This window comes from Cherax quadricarinatus, chromosome 58 (assembly GCF_038502225.1).
Source record: "Cherax quadricarinatus isolate ZL_2023a chromosome 58, ASM3850222v1, whole genome shotgun sequence".
Classification (NCBI taxonomy): Eukaryota; Metazoa; Arthropoda; class Malacostraca; order Decapoda; family Parastacidae; genus Cherax; species Cherax quadricarinatus.
This window is the reverse complement of record NC_091349.1, coordinates 2,207,558-2,225,514: the sequence shown is the minus strand read 5'-3', so window position 1 is coordinate 2,225,514 and position 17,957 is coordinate 2,207,558. Positions and strand designations below refer to the sequence as shown.

General features: G+C 39.8%; 1 protein-coding gene across 1 annotated transcript in view; it reads left to right on the top strand.

Moving 5' to 3' along the window:
• Nak (Numb-associated kinase) overlaps positions 1-17,957 on the top strand; it is a 144,261-nt gene that overhangs the window by 77,223 nt on the left and 49,081 nt on the right. The window contains exons 10-13 of the mRNA XM_070097506.1: positions 5,114-5,468; positions 11,896-12,007; positions 12,453-12,600; positions 14,182-14,265. Of these exons, the coding sequence (XP_069953607.1) occupies positions 5,114-5,468; positions 11,896-12,007; positions 12,453-12,600; positions 14,182-14,265 (699 nt within the window). The remainder of the gene's footprint in view (positions 1-5,113; positions 5,469-11,895; positions 12,008-12,452; positions 12,601-14,181; positions 14,266-17,957) is intronic.

The window sequence follows — 17,957 nt, the reverse complement described above, 5'->3', positions numbered from 1 at the left end:
TGCTAGGTTGACCAAGGTCACTAGATATAGTGGCTAGCAAGTACACTAATAGCAGGTCGCATTTAATGTTTCATTCTTGGCCACCACACAGCAGCCAGCTTTGCAACAAAATAAGGAAATCATTTATGTCTTAGACACTTGTAAAGTGATGCCCAAACTTTAAATAGCTGCAGTACTCTTTTCTTTATTATTTTCTTCTGGCATTTTATTAGAAAAAAATAAGACATGCTTTAATATTGAGATACATCAGGAACATTATTTATTAATTGATAACATCACCTACATGGCTGGGTTTCAGGCAAGGCCTCTTAAATTGGTAAGGAAGCGCTAAAGTAATAACTACTCAAGTCAGAAGATTTGTCTCCACATGATACAATGTTTGTAGAGATATGGGGACATTTGGTTGTACATGCAGAAAGTCAGTGGTTACACAGAATATTTCAGGCAAGCTTAAGCCTAATTGAAGACTACACTGGCAATAATTAAGAAATACAGGAAGGTAAACTTTTATTTCTGTAATACAGTATTTTCTTCCAGTTTATAAGGTTGAAGAGAGAAAGCAAAGAATGAAACTGCCTGAAGACTGTATAGCTGAACTGAAGAACATGGGTTCAGTAGTGTTGCATTCCATAGGCCTCTAAATATGGACCCCAAATTTTAATTCCCTAATACTAATGTAAAAAAAAAAATTATCTTGCATTCTAGTTTTTTTTTTTTACACACCACGCATCTCTCACTGAGGCAGGGTGACCCAAAAAGAAGAAGCACTTTCACCATCAATAAGCAATGTATTGGTTCACCTCTGTCTTGCCAGAGGTGCGCCGATGCATTGCTAATTGATATGGACGTTTGTGGAGAGAATTGGTGTGGCCTTACAGGGCTGAGGTGGACGGCTGTAGTAATATGGGAGGAGTGTTCTCGGTGTTTAATTGTTGTTGATAAATAAGAAATTGTGCAACATTTCGGCATCTGAAAATGTTTCACCTGCCAGTGGCTTCTTCAGTCCAGTGTAGAGAAGTGGTGGAATATGAGGCATTTGATGTAACCAGTCCCTCAGCCTGGCATCAATGTATTCAGTCCATCACTTGTGATAAAAGTGCAGATTAATCATGGAGATAGGGCTTATGTACTGCAGAAAATAGCCCTGTCTCGTCAGCATTGAACACTTCCTTGAGACTATTCATTCTCGGAAATCACTTGTACAAAGTAATTAGGGAAATGTCCCACAGCAACACGACCACCTAATTCACTGTCACCACTAAACATTATAAAAGCCATCCACTAGTAAGAATATTCTGTTGTAAAGGCCCTCTTCTCACAGTTTGATAGTAATAATAAAGAACTTCATGTTGTATAATGTGAGCACTAGGCAGGACCTCTCACCTTATTTTTTCCATACCATACATTCAGTAACCTTTCCTATTTACCTATACAGTGGACCCCCGGTTAACGATATTTTTTCACTTCAGAAGTATGTTCAGGTGCCAGTACTGACCGAATTTGTTCCCATAAGAAATATTGTGAAGTAGATTAGTCCATTTCAGACCCCCAAACATACACGTACAAATGCACTTACATAAATACACTTACATAATTGGTCGCATTCGGAGGTAATCGTTATGCGGGGGTCCACTGTATTAACCTCTGTCTCATTATTTAAAGCACATCAAATCTTCACTAGTCATTGCACAAGCTCTTATTTTCCTCTCATTTCTAATTATACAAATGGAAGATTCAATCTTAGCAAAAAAGGGCACCATCTCCATCACATGTGCACTGCTTCCGAACTTATGTGAAGCCTCATTTTCTTTGGTACTTTCAGAGCTTAATGTTTAGTTGTTGTCTTAACACAAGAGATGCATTACAAAATGCTTGAACTCTCTAATATATTCCTCAACTCCTGGCACTTCTTTGGTGCCATGGTTAATATCCAGAGGTGAGATGGAGCCATGAAAAGATGCAGAATTGTTTGATACACAGTTGCTACCACAGGTGGCTCTTATAGCAGGCAACTAGCAGTGTGGGCAGCAGGGCAGGTGTGGGCAACTGGCAGTGTAGGTTGCAGGGCAGGTACAGGAAACTGGCAGTGTGGATGGCAGGGCAGGTGCAGGCAACTGGCAGTGTGGGTAGCAGAGCAGGTGCAGGCAACTGGCAGTGTGGGTAGCAGGACAGGTGTAGGTAACTGGCAGTGTGGGTAACAGGGTAGGTGCAGGTAACTGGCAGTGTGGGTAGCAGGGCAGGTGCAGGTAATTGGCAGTGTGGGTGGCAGGGCAGGTGCAGGTAATTGGCAGTGTGGGTAGCAGGGCAGGTGCAGGTAATTGGCAGTGTGCATAACTGGCAGTGTGGGTAGCAGGGCAGGTGCAGGTAATTGGCAGTGTGTGTAACTGGCAGTGTGGGTGGCAGGGCAGGTGCAGTGCCTCTACAAACAAAACATCTATGGGTCATGTGGCTCTGAGGGGGATAAACCACTGAGTGGTGATCTGTGGCATTAAAATAATTCTGGCCACTTGAATTTTAATTTTCTTCATCCTAAAGGAAAATAGTTATTCAATTTTTTTTTATAGAAATTAGCATAGCCGCCTAACTTAACCTCGATTAAATTCTTTTAAATAAAGTAACTCAGTTTACCTAACATGTCTAAATATTTTCATAACTATAGTACTTTGGTGGGAGGAGGGGGGGTTGAGGGAAGAAAGAATCTTGAGGTAATCCAGTCTTTTCCCAGCAAATAAGATAAAGATGATAACCCAATCTCTTAATAAGATAAGAGTTCTATGTGGCAGTGCTGTGGTATTACAACAACAAAACAAGTTCTTTATGAATAATTCAGCACACTGATAAAGGCTTTACTTAGAATTACACTAAAGTTTATCAAAATTAAGAAAATTTAATTAATGTGAACATGTGGAATATGTATCATTTGGAGAGGATATCAAAGGCATAAGATTCATTCCTAGACTGCAGGGAAACATTTGTTGTGGCTCTTAGAGACTAATCTACAAGACAGAAGAGCAGACGGTGAGAGGGAAGTCCTCTAGTGGATTAAACATTACAGGAAAAGCAGAAGACAATGACACCCTACAGTAAAGAAAGAAGTGTTAAGAAGGGTGAGGACATGAGTGCACAATACACAAGCCAGGGAAACACCACAAGTTGTTGCAACACTCTCTCTTCTCTGCACTCTCTCTCTCCTGCTATTTCAGATACCTTTGGGAAACATTCAGTAAACCCTTGAAATAATGGACTAAAGGGAAAGGGGCAATTGTCTGAGTGTCTGTTAATTCAATAATGTTAAAAAAAGCAGTAATATGCACTATATTGTACATACCTAATATAGTACTGTACATGCAGTGTACAGACTTGCTACAATAAACATTGAAAATAAAGGAATTAGATGTACAGTTAGCCCAGTGGATTTTGCTCCAAATTTTAAAAGTCTGTTACATCGAGAGTTTATTGTATTTTCGAATATCTGCTCAACTAGTACTTGTTTATGCTTCAGTTATTGACTTGAGGATACTTCTGTAATACTCTTCCCCATTCTTTATATCCCTCACCACCACCACCTCCCCCTTCCTGACCCCTCACCACCTCCCCCTTCCTGACCCCTCACCACCTCCCCCTTCCTAACCCCTCACCACCTCCCCCTTCCTGCCCTCTACGATCTCTTTCACCTGTGCTGTTTACTGTGCAATGAACTTTCATGGATTTGGCTTCTTTCATAAATTTAGTAATTCTTAGTTTTCTCAGTTCAGAAACAAACACACACACACACACACACACACACACACACACACACACACACACACACACACACACACACACACACACACACACACACACACACACACACTCACACACACTCACACACACTCACACTCACACTCACACTCACACACACTCACACTCACACTCACACACACTCACACACACTCACACACACTCACACACACTCACACACACTCACACACTCTCACACTCTCACTCTCTCACTCTCTCTCTCTCTCTCTCTCTCTCTCTCTCTCTCTCTCTCTCTCTCTCTCTCTCTCTCTCTCTCTCTCTCTCTCTCTCTCTCTCTCTCTCTCTCACACACTCTCACACTCTCACACTCTCTCACTCTCACACACACTCTCTCTCTCTCTCACACTCTCTCTGCACATCTTAAACAGAAAGTGGACTGTTACGTTGATTTAAATGCTACACTGTTAATAAGGTGTAATTGTTGATGCTCATTAAGCATTCTGTGTTGTAGCGTTTATACTGCTTGACAGTGAGTCGGTGGATGGCAGCTGGATGCGTTGACTTGTAAATACCTCTGGATCAGTGTGACCTGTTGTACAAAAAATAATTTAACTTAATGCTCCTGGTTCCTAAATATTTATAGACCTAACAAGAGACATTGTAATATTAGTGTACCTTAGGAAAGATCAAATAAGCTTTCCATATATTAGAGTAGCTGTATTTGCAGAATGTATTTCAGACTGTATTATCCATTTTTATGGCAATGTTTCTCAATGTAACTGAGCTGGAACACTGCATTTATCATTCATTTGTTATACCTGCAACACATTGTAGACACTGAATGATAGTGTTATTCACTGTTGGTTTAGTTAACTTGGTTGTGAGATACTGTTCTTCACTGCATTTCCTTAAACTTGCTGAAAAATAGTTATTCACTGCATGTTTTTACAACTTGCATAAAGATTCTTATTCAGTGCATATTTAACCTAACTAAGAGATAGTTATCATTGCATGTTTAACCTGGCTAAAAGATTAGTTATCTGTTGCATGTTTAACCCATCTGGAGCTAAAGCATTCATTGTGCATCTATTGTAGCTGGTATATATTGTATTTGCTGCATATCTAACCCAACTTTAGCATATAGTAAGGTATTCAATGTATTTAACCAGACTGAAACATAGTGCATTCACTTCATCTGTATTTGATAGGTAAAACTTCTTATTCAAAATAAATTAATCGATATTTACTTTATTATGGTTTGGTGGGCTTTTTTGATGTGACTTGTGGCCTAACGAACACTGCCAATCGTGAAATGTTAAGACTTTAGGATTCTAGAGTTATTAAAGCCACTCAAAGAAAATATTACCTCCAGGCTATCGAGATCCTTTTCGGGAAGGTGAAGGAGAGTCAGCAACGTGTGGAACCCACTCCATGAGCGGCAGTGTTGAGGGCTTATTCTTGCCCCCTGTAGGCAACATCTGCAGTGGACCACAAAGCCTGTCGCTAAGCCAGGGGTCTATTGGGGGAGGTGTCGGGACACTGCAAGGGACTGCTGGCTTGGGTCCTGGGGGAATGGGTGCTGCAGGTGGGCTAATGAAGTACGAGAGTGACACTGCCAGCCTTGGTCACCATCATCAACAACATCTTCCTGCACAAGTCTCACCAACGCTTCCTCAACATCCACGGGTACATAGACGGAATGTTTCCGATACTTCAGCTTTCAACAAGTAGGTAGATGTTGGAGTTCGTATTGATTTAACATTTATGTGTATAGCAAAAATTATGCAATAGTATTAACCCTTAACCCTTTGACTGTAGCGGCCGTATATATACGTCTTACGAGGTACCGTGTTTGACGTATATATACTCATAAATTCTAACGGCTTCAAATCAAGAAGGAGAAAGCCGGTAGGCCTACATGTGAGAGAATGGGTCTGTATGGTCAGTGTGCACCACATAAAAAAAATCCTGGAGCACGCAGTGCATAATGAGAGAAAAAAACTCCGACCGTTTTTTTAACATAAGAACATAAGAACATAAGAAAGGAGGAACACTGCAGCAGGCCTGTTGGCCTATACTAGGCAGGTCCTTTACAATTCATCCCACTAACAAACATTTGATCTACCCAATTTTCAATACTACCCAAGAAATAAGCTCTGATGTGCAAGTCCCACTCAAATCCAACCCATCCCACTCATGTATTTATCCAACCTAAATTTGAAACTACCCAAAGTCCTAGCCTCAATAACCCAACTAGGTAGACTGTTCCACTCATCTACTACCCTATTTCCAAACCAATACTTTCCTATGTCCTTTCTAAATCTAAACTTATCTAATTTAAATCCATTACTGCGGGTTCTCTCTTGGAGAGATATTCTCAAGACCTTGTTAATATCCCCTTTATTAATACCTATCTTCCACTTATACACTTCGATCAGGTCTCCCCTCATATCCCCTATATCTCTACTGACGGATCCTACAGCAGCAGATGAAGGGACGACAACGCAAGGATGGACTTCGACCAAGCAGATCCGGGACCCTGAGAAGTATTTCAAAGGGGCCTGGGCTCTCGCTGCCCACCTACCCAGGGGGGAGGGGGTCCTGCAGGACCTCCCCTTCAGAAGCAACAATACTACTAAGGTTTCTCTGATTGAAAAAATTGAAGACCTTATTCCGGCCTTCTCTGTTAAAGACAGGCCTCTTAGAGTATTGAATAGCAGGGAAACCAGGGCGGCTACTGAACTTCGAAAATTATACAGGGAACTAGACTTCTTTAACAACAGAATTCAATACTTCGAAGACTGCCACAAGGCAGGTGTGATTCCGGAAATGGGCCAGAAGCCCATACGGGTACTGTCCCTACCAGCACATGTGGACTACCCAGCCTGGCTCAGGGAGACCTTAGAAGCAGAGACCAGAAAACATTACAAACATCTGGCAGCCACCCAAGCCCTGGGACTTACCATTGCCTCGGAACACACAGTCGAAAAACTTAAGGCTCTGGGCTCTCTAGTTTTTGAAGAATTCGGGGAAGAGGTAACTAAAGATATAGTTGCCCACGCCCTGTCCTTCACCAGAATACCGAAAAAGAAGCTCCCAGAATCACAACCTGTCTTGGAATACACCAAGGCGAAGAGGACAGAGGAGAAAGGGGAGCCTCTGGCGAAGATAGTAAACACCTGGCAAGAGATCCTGGGGGTAGAAGAGACACCAATGACCGAACAAGGTCCTGCCCCAGCAGTGGAAGAGACTCCGCCAGCTCCAGGGGCACCCCCGGAACAAGCGGATTTGAACTCCATTGCTAAAACTCTGAAGACTCTGCTAGACAGGGTTACTAAGCTGGAATCCCCTCCGAAGAAGGGTCCGAACAATAAGGCTCGACCCAACAGAAGGAAAGGAGGCCAGACAAACACAGAACAAGGAAAGAAATACTACGGTAGCAACAGAAACAACTACAAGAGCAATTACAAAAACAACGATAACTACCAGAGAAATAATGGAGGAAATTATTACAGGAATTCCGACAGAGACTACAGTAGGAACAGGTCACCAAGGGACAGATCTCCCCACTACAGGAGAAGCTACAGACACGAGATAGAGCCCAACTTCTACAAACTACACAACGGAAAGGGGATGACAGATTGATCCTGACATCGATCTTCGACAGGTCCTGGGCCCCAGGACTTAGAAAAGAAATAAATGATCTCTGGACGTGGATACGAGAAGAATTCGATGAGGCATCATGGATGGATTACTTCCCAGAAGATCCACCGATGATAGCTTGGGAAAGGGATATGTCCCTACAGGATGGACTGACGAAGGCAGAATTCCCAAGACCAGTGAGATTGAGGACAGAAGAAACTAGAGAAAACCCTACCTAACCTACGAGTTTGAGTGGACAACAACGAAGGCAGGTCCTGAAAACTCTGAGCGAGCCGAGAGGGTAGTGGGTCGAAGGAACACTACACTGGACCCAACAGTCTGATACCAACGAGCAACTTGTCTCATCTATTGACGTTTTCGGCACTTCCTACCAAAACCTAACCTTTTTCCCGGACGCAGTAGATGCTACAGGATGCCCTGTTGCAGTAAGATTTCTTCAGAAGCTGGAGAAATTACCTAGGATAACCGACAAACGATCCAGATTTCTTTCTGTTGCATCCGGCACTTCAACTTCCCGGGCACAGAAGGACTGACGGAGAGTTTTGACAACACTGAGTGAGAAGCAGTAACTGACCACGTTATTTGGTAGTTGAAATTGGTAAATGGGCAGTGTCTTGTACTCAATCGATAGAAAAAAACGGAGTTCTAAAGAAATAGCTATGAGTTTGGTCGACTGGAACAATGGAATTAGCCGAAAATAGGGCTCAAAGTGGGAGAAATCGCCGATTTGTAAATATCGGCAAGATCGCTAACTTCGCAGGAGCGTAATTCCATCAGTTTTCCATCAAATTTCGTGTTTTTTGGTGCCATTACAATCGGGAAAAGATTCTCTATCATTTCATAAGAAAAAAAATTATTTTTTTTTTTTTTTAAATTTTGCGACACCAGGAGACACCTCAGGATTGGGGGTTGCGACAATCAAGGGGTTAAACTGTCCAAACATAGATCTATGTTTTTTCGACAATTGAAAGTATGTAAAAAACATAGATTTTTTTTTTTTACATTTGAAAACGTATAAAAAACTTTGATCTATGTTTTATTTTTTGTTATATTTGAAAATATGTAAAAAACCATAGATCCACTTTTGGAGCACTACGGACGTGAATGTAAATCTGTTTGGACAGTTTAAGGGTTAATGTTACAACCCATCGTCTTAAGAAATGCTCAGAATTCTGATTGTTTATAAACAGTCAGTATATCACTGATGGGGAGAGATTCATCAGTGGGTTCATAGGATCTTCCCCATATCTTCTTATTCAGCAACTTTCTCAATTGAGGTTTTTAAAGTTGGGTCATGGTTGGTTAGGTTAGTGTTGTCTGTCAATAAAAATTAACCAATTATAACATATCACACCAACAATAAATGAAATACAAGATAAAGGCAATGAAAAGTTTTGAATCAGATAAAGGCAATGAAACATTTTGAAATACAAAGATAAATTAGGAAGCCACTGAGTTCACTAACAAATACACAGAGAATCACTTATTTAAACCTCATGAAGAGTCACCTGTTGACAGTCTTAGCAACAGTGAAATACTGACTGATGTTAATAAGATGGGCTGAATGTAAATACAAATCTATCTCCTTAAAGAGGATGCCTTGATGCTGGTCAAGACCTTTTTATGCAAGGAATTGGAGCTACCCTCCCCTTAGATCAACCTAATTACTTCCTATTCCCAAAGTGCTGTGACCCATCAATATTGGTTTAATACTTGCCATGAATATTATTTTAATAATAATACTGCATCACTTCTACTTTGTAAAAACTTCTCATATGCTAACTTTTTCTCCCTTACTACTCTCTTTGATAAATTAGACACATGTGCAACTCTTGGGTATCTTTATTGAGGAAACGTTTCGCCACACAGTGGCTTCATCAGTCCATACGTAGGAGAAACTTGAAGAGCAGGAGGAGAATGAGGTAATCAGTCCCTCAACCTTGAGTCGATGTGTTCAGTCCATCAATCTTGAGTAGATGGACTGAACACATCGACTCAAGGTTGAGGGACTGATTACCTCCTCCTGCTCTTCAAGTTTCTCCTACGTATGGACTGATGAAGCCACTGTGTGGTGAAACGTTTCCTCAATAAAGATACCCAAGAGTTGCACATGTGTCTAATTTATCAACATGTCGGTTCTCTGAACCATTCATCTATAAACTACTCTCTTTACATCATCATTCCACCAATCGCTCCTCTTCCCTCCCGAACCCACTTTCCTGTAACCACAGGAATATATGGAGTATATGGAGAAAAAGAGAGAGGTTAAGAGAGTGGTGAAGCAATGTAAAAAGAGAGCAAATGAGAGAGTGGGTGAGATGTTATCAACAAATTTTGTTGAAAATAAGAAAAAGTTTTGGAGTGAGATTAACAAGTTAAGGAAGCCTAGAGAACAAATGGATTTGTCAGTTAAAAATAGGAGAGGAGTTATTAAATAGAGAGTTAGAGGTATTGGGAAGATGGAGGGAATATTTTGAGGAATTGTTAAATGTTGATGAAAGATAGGGAAGCTGTGATTTCGTGTATAGGGCAAGGAGGAATAACATCTTGTAGGAGTGAGGAAGAGCCAGTTGTGAGTATGGGGGAAGTTCGTGAGGCAGTAGGTAAAATGAAAGGGGGTAAGGCAGCCGGGATTGATGGGATAAAGATAGAAATGTTAAAAGCAGGTGGGGATATAGTTTTGGAGTGGTTGGTGCAATTATTTAATAAATGTATGGAAGAGGGTAAGGTACCTAGGGATTGGCAGAGAGCATGCATAGTTCCTTTGTATAAAGGCAAAGGGGACAAAAGAGAGTGCAAAAATTATAGGGGGATAAGTCTGTTGAGTATACCTGGTAAAGTGTATGGTAGAGTTATTATTGAAAGAATTAAGAGTAAGACGGAGAATAGGATAGCAGATGAACAAGGAGGCTTTAGGAAAGGTAGGGGGTGTGTGGACCAGGTGTTTACAGTGAAACATATAAGTGAACAGTATTTAGATAAGGCTAAAGAGGTCTTTGTGGCATTTATGGATTTGGAAAAGGCATATGACAGGGTGGATAGGGGGGCAATGTGGCAGATGTTGCAGGTGTATGGTGTAGGAGGTAGGTTACTGAAAGCAGTGAAGAATTTTTACGAGGATAGTGAGGCTCAAGTTAGAGTATGTAGGAAAGAGGGAAATTATTTCCCAGTAAAAGTAGGCCTTAGACAAGGATGTGTGATGTCACCGTGGTTGTTTAATATATTTATAGATGGGGTTGTAAGAGAAGTAAATGCGAGGGTCTTGACAAGAGGCGTGGAGTTAAAAGATAAAGAATCACACATAAAGTGGGAGTTGTCACAGTTGCTCTTTGCTGATGACACTGTGCTCTTGGGAGATTCTGAAGAGAAGTTGCAGAGATTGGTGGATGAATTTGGTAGGGTGTGCAAAAGAAGAAAATTAAAAATGAATACAGGAAAGAGTAAGGTTATGAGGATAACAAAAAGATTAGGTGATGAAAGATTGGATATCAGATTGGAGGGAGAGAGTATGGAGGAGGTGAAATGTATTCAGATATTTGGGAGTGGACGTGTCAGCGGATGGGTCTATGAAGGATGAGGTGAATCATAGAATTGATGAGGGGAAAAGGGTGAGTGGTGCACTTAGGAGTCTGTGGAGACAAAGAACTTTGTCCTTGGAGGCAAAGAGGGGAATGTATGAGAGTATAGTTTTACCAACACTCTTATATGGGTGTGAAGCATGGGTGATGAATGTTGCAGCGAGGAGAAGGCTGGAGGCAGTAGAGATGTCATGTCTGAGGGCAATGTGTGGTGTGAATATAATGCAGAGAATTCGTAGTTTGGAAGTTAGGAGGAGGTGCGGGATTACCAAAACTGTTGTCCAGAGGGCTGAGGAAGGGTTGTTGAGGTCTTTCGTACATGTAAAGAGAATGGAGTGAAACAGAATGACTTCAAGAGTGTATCAGTCTGTAGTGGAAGGAACGCGGGGTAGGGGTCGGCCTAGGAAAGGTTGGAGGGAGGGGGTAAAGGAGGTTTTGTGTGCGAGGGGCTTGGACTTCCAGCAGGCGTATGTGAGCGTGTTTGATAGGAGTGAATGGAGACGAATGGTTTTTAATACTTGACGTGCTGTTGGAGTGTGAGCAAAGTAACATTTATGAAGGGGTTCAGGGAAACCGGCAGGCCGGACTTGAGTCCTGGAGATGGGAAGTACAGTGCCTGCACTCTGAAGGAGGGGTGTTAATGTTGCAGTTTAAAAACTGTAGTGTAAAGCACCCTTCTGGCAAGACAGTGATGGAGTGAATGATGGTGAAAGTTTTTCTTTTTCGGGCCACCCTGCCTTGGTGGGAATCGGCCAGTGTGATAATAATAAAATAATAATACTGCTACCTCTCACAAACACCAGAGAGGCTTATGTTTCTCTTCCTTGTCTTCTCTTTCCCTTACATATGTACATAAAGTATCATGTGGGTGTAAGTAATGTTCTTGATATCATTGAACATAATATTCTTGCAGGACATTTGCTAATGAGACAACACAGTTCCTTGCTCCTTTTGAGGCTTCAGTCAGGTGTATAGAGAGAGAGAGTGGACCAACAAGCATCATACAGTCTGAAGAAGGATCTCAGGTAGGGAACTTATCAAGTTAAAACCTCAAAGGCAAGGCTTTCAGAGCCTTGCATTCCTCAATGAATGTAATTATTTTTAACTGTTTACAGCCGAGGGTCTGGTTACTCCACTCTCAATACTTGTTTGCTTCACTATAATTAGGTCTTTGTTTTTTATTTAAGGATTCTACAGAATTAAGGAAAAAATTTCCAGCATTTATTTTCTATCTTAGCTCATTTCATATCCTAGGCCTAGCAATATCATTAATTGCTTTTTTAATGTATGCTTTGTGAATGTTAGGCAAAATACATGAAAGTGTGAGACATTGGAGCCAGTTGTGAGTCACAGCTCTCATTTGATTAATTTCATTGATTTCCTGAATGTCTCTCTGTTGTGAGAAGTAAACACAATAATATAAAGATTAAAATGACCGTAACAAAGTTGTAAGTAGTGTTTATATTCCAGGAGGGTCTGGTCAGTTCAGAAGTCAACTTGGCCACTGCTGAAATTCGGGCATGGAATCCTTTTAACGATACAACTCCCTTCTGTCAAATGTCCGAGGACCATATCTTCGGGGCAGAGTTTGACAAGATTCGAAGAGGGTCTCAGAGTAGTAAGCACACTTCATGATCTGTAATGGTGTTTGAAGAGAGGAATTATGAGCAGTTCACTTACAGCACCTTATCTGTCTAACTCTAACCCTATGTTAGCAAATTAACTATGGAAAAGTTTTTTAATTATGACTTATTTTTTGCTTTATATAAGGGTACCATTAACACCTATTCTTTATTTGCTGACTGGTTAAATACTGAATATACATCTGTTGCAAGTTAACCAGTCATTGTTTTAATTCTTCAGATTACTAGAGCAATTGCTGTTGCCTTACACTCTAGATTTGTGGTATAAGAGAGTTTTCTAATTATTTATTTCATTACTTCATTATTATGGCTTTAGATAAATTCCTTGTAATTAATTTATTGCCTTTGTCTCCTTTAATAGTATACACTGTGAATTGTTCCCAAGCATCTTCTATACATACTGGCTTACAAAGAGTTCTTTGCCTAGATTATCTGCTTCACAATTTGTATATTTTGTGGCATGAGTATTATGCAGAAAATTTGGAGATTGGAGACTAGATGATGTGGGGCTGAGGAGGGATTTTTGAGTGGTTGGACATTGAGAGGATGAAGCAAAATAAGATGACTAGGGTGGTATAAACATTAGGTGGAGAGGAGATATACGGGTTATTGTAAAAATGTTGGGAAGGAAGGGGGTAAATGAGGTCTTGAGTGCTAGGGAATTGAGCATCCAACAGGCTTGTGTGAGTACACTAGAAAGGACTGAGTGTAGACAAGTTGTATTGGGGTGTGAGCAAGGTATCATTTATGAAGGGATTCAAGGAAACCAGTTAACTGGACTTGGAGTCGTGCAACATCATCTCTCTAAAGGAGGGATAAAGAGGTTGCAGTTTGGAGTGTCATCTGAACTGGGATGCCAGCATATTTCTGGCAAGACAGCCATTGAGAAGATGATGATGAGGGACGCATTTCCTCTTTTTAGGGTCACTCTACCTGGGTGGGAGACGGCCAGTGTTTTACAATAAATTTTGATCTCGGGGCCACGTGTATATACAGTATTAAGCTAAAATATAACTACAGACTTTCTCACATCTAATTCTATGGTTGCCTTTACAAGAAGCACATGTTATTGTAAAAAAAAAAAGGAAGATTAATGTTCTTATTGTATAACACATTCAGTTCTCTTAATTGAAACAAATACAATGCAGTCAGAAGGTTAATTGAATTTGATGTATATGCACTTCTGACAAAACATCTTTTGAATGAACAATGGTGAATATGTGTTCTTCTTTGGGTCATCCAACGTTGGTGGATGATATAGTAAATAAAATTAATATATAAAAATCTACAACATATACAGATATGCAGCAGTAGAGCTTCATTATATTGTGTGAGTAAACTAGATACGTATTTCAGTATTAGACAATCAGCTTGTGGCAGTTTTTTTGCCGTCTTTCTACTGTATAATTTCCGTCAGTGACCTACTTTCATCACTGAAGTCTAATACTTTAAAAAATAATGGAATCTCAGCACTTAGTGTTTATGTATTTATGTATAACATATTTCCTGAGGTCTTTCAGGGGACACTGATTTACAGAGAATTATCTCTGCTTCAGGTATATCAAACGTGAAAAGTCGAGAGAGCTTAGTAATGTCGACCGAGGATGATCCATTTGGTGCTGCTCCATTTAATGCCCCCGGTAAGTGAAGCATTTTCCTAAACCACATCAAGAAATGAAGATTTTTTTTTTTTTATTAAAATTCTAACACCATTTGTGAAATAGGAATATTTAGAGACATTTATTGCATGATAGTACACGTATTTGTTTGTTAAAGATAAGCCACTGTAATTATGATGTGTGTGTTCTTCTGGAAGGACAGCTAGGGAGTGTGTGAGTGATGGTGAAAGTATTTTTCCTCGTATTTAGTTATCCTGTCTTTATGGAAGCAGCCTGATGTGTTAAAAAACAAAGCAAATATCAATTTTATAATAAAGATTCTTGGTAAGGTATTCTGCAGCTGGCATACTGATCACTAGTTTTATGTTTAAACGTATAGACAGTTAAAGTTGATGTCATCTGGAGTTTTGTCTAGCAAGTGGATGTTGACTTGTTTAATCTATGATAAGTCCATTAGTTCCTAGGTAGTAGGTTGGTAGACAGCAACCGCCCAGAGAGGTACTACCGTCCTGCCAAGTGAGTGTAAAACTGAAGCCTGTAATTGTTTTACATGATGGTAGGATTGCTGGTGTCTTTTTTTTTTTTTTGTCTCATACACATGCAAGATTTCAGGTACATCTTGCTACTTCTACTTACACTTAGGTCACACTACACATACATGTACAAGCATATATATACACACCCCTTTGGGTTTTCTTTTATTTTCTTTCTAGTTCTTGTTTATTTCCTCTTACCTCCATGGGGAAGTGGAACAGAATTCTTCCTCCGTAAGCCATGCGTGTTGTAAGAGGCAACTAAAATGCCGGGAGCAAGGGGCTAGTAAACCCTTCTCCTGTATATATTACTAAATGTAAAAGGAGAAACTTTCGTTTTTCCTTTTCGGCCACCCCGCCTCAGTGGGAAACGGCCGGTGTGTTGAAAGAAAGAAAGAAGTCCATTAGTTTTTTTGTAGTGTGTTTGGCTGATAAATCAAGAGTCCAGAAAAATATATGAAGGGTTAGATAAAAGCTTCTTTGAAAATCATATGTATTGAAATATTCAGAAAGATTTAACTGTAATTGATTAACCTTTTCAGGGTCCAGAGGCCAAATTTCAAGGTGTGCACCAGGGTCCAAGAATTTTCAAAAAATAATTTTGTAATTTTTTCTTATGAAATGGTAAAGAATCTTTTTCTAAAGGTAATAAAACAAAAAGTACGAAATTTGATGGAAAATTGACGAAATTATGCTCTCGTGAATTTTGATATGTCAGCGATGTTTACACATTGGCGATTTTGCCAACTTTGACTCCAATTTTAGGCCAATTACATTAATCCAGTCGACCAAATTCTTAGCTATTTCACTAGTATTACTTCAATTTTATCGATTGAGCACAAGAAATTGCCAAGTCAGTTGTTTCAAATACAAAATAGTGATTGGAAATTAGTAATTTGGCCCATTTAATACAAAGTTCAAAATATTTCAATTTCAAAATAGGGTCCAGAATAAACAATGCAGGCATTCCTGGCACTAAACTAACAGTTCCTCTGTTCATTAGTTACGTTTTCAGGCTTTACAAATGAATTCCATTTTGATTTTTTATTCACATAATAAATTTTTATTCAAACCAAAAAATAGAAGATTTACTGTTATGCAATATTGTAATAATTGTATAAATAATATTACCACATTTGTGAACATATATTAGACCCACCAGCTGGCGTGTATTAGAAGTGTGAGGTCATTTGTTTACTCTTGAACATCGGCAAAAATTTAACATTTCTGCTACTTTGAGCTCAGTTTCAAGCCATTTTCAGTACTAAAACCAATCAAAATCATCTCTATTTCTGTAATATATTTTCCATTCTATCAAATGAGACCACGAAATCACAAATACAACTTTAAAAAACATTCGAAAAAACACTGCAAAATCGCTGTTTTAATTGAAAATTACGGTCTCAGTTTTTTCTCTCATTATGCACTGTGTGCTGCAGGATTTGTTTTATGTGGTGCACACATACCACATAGATGCATTCTTTCATATCTAGGCCCAAATTTACAGCTCACAGCTTATCAGAGTGAGCTGAGCTCATGGGGTAGATCTACAGTTTGAACCCTCAACGTAAAGCCATAGATCCATGGCACGGACCCTGAAAGGGTTAAATGTTCATTTTCCACCATATTACTTGCTCTTCTAAGTTACAGATAAGTACAATATGAAAATTTCTTGGAAAGACAGTTATATTTTCCATATGTATCACATTTAATTTGGAACTTTGATTTAGTTGATAATAACTTGAAGATTATTCTGTATTCTCCCATCTGGTTACAAATGTTTTCCCACTCCATGAAAGTAGGAAGCACTGGTGATATTGAAAACTAGATGATAACTGAAGCAGAAACAATATGGTACACCTCTGAATGTATTTCCCTGCTATTAAATATTTAAGCAGTGCTAATTTGATGTGTATACCTTACTCATTACATTATTTAGATAGTCTGCTTTTTTAATGTATCTATTCCACCAAGACAGGGTGACCCCCTCCCCCACAAAAAAAAAAATGAAACGTGCACTATCATTTATTTCTTAGCTGTATTGCCAGAGATGTTCAAATATCACAGTTCAACAACATTCCCAGCCATTCTTCAGAGTTCAAGCACTACTTTCCACCCCAACATGAGTTCAGCAGTGTTAATGTGGTATTGTGTTGAGCCAACTCTCTGCTGGAGCTTGGAGATTAGGAGGATTTCAAAGTATTATTCAAAGGGCAGAAGAAGGGTTGTACAGGTGGTTTGGATAATAGAGAGGATGGAGCAAAATGGGATGACTAGGAAGGCATATAAATTGGGTGGAGAGGAGGGGGTAGGGATTGTCCCAGGAATGTTTAAAGGGTGGGAGGGGCAAGGTAGGTTTTGAGTGCTAGGGAGTTGTATATCCAACAGGCTTGTGTGAGCATGTTAGATAGGAGTGAGTGGAGACAAATGATTTTTATGATTTGAGATGTTGAACATCAAAATGGTATAAAATACCAACAGGTTGTTAGGTAAGACACATATGCAGCAGTTAGGTGTCTTTATTTCGAAACATTTCGCCTACACAGTAGGCTTCTTCAGTCGAGTACAGAAAAGTTGATAGAAGAGACGTGAAGACGATGTAATCAGTCCATCACCCTTGAAGTTTTGAAGTGGTCAGTCCCTCAGTCACTTCAGCTCCATATTGTTTCAGACTATGGAACAGTACTCTTCTCCAGACTGAGGGACTGACAACCTCAAAACTTCAAGGGTGATGGACTGATTACATCATCTTCACTTCTCTTCTATCAACTTTTCTGTACTCGACTGAAGAAGGCTACTGTGTAGGCGAAACGTTTCGAAATAAAGATACCTAACTGTTGCATATGTGTCTCACAATTTGATATGTTGTTGGGGTGTGTGCAGTAATAATTATGAAGGGATTCAGAGAAACAGGGTAGGTGGACTTTAGTCCTGGAAGTGGGAAGTACAGTACCAACACTCTGAAGGAGAGGCAGTGGTGGAAAGTACAGTGTCAGCACTCTGAAGGAGGGGCAGGGATGTTGCAGTTTAGAAGATCATCTGACTTGTGATGTCTGTATGCTCCTGGGAAAACATTGATTGAATGAATGACAGTGAAAGTGTTTCTTCTTTTATGGGTCATGTACCATGGTGGGAGATGGCTGTGTTAGAATAAAAACATCACTTTAAATTTGATACAAT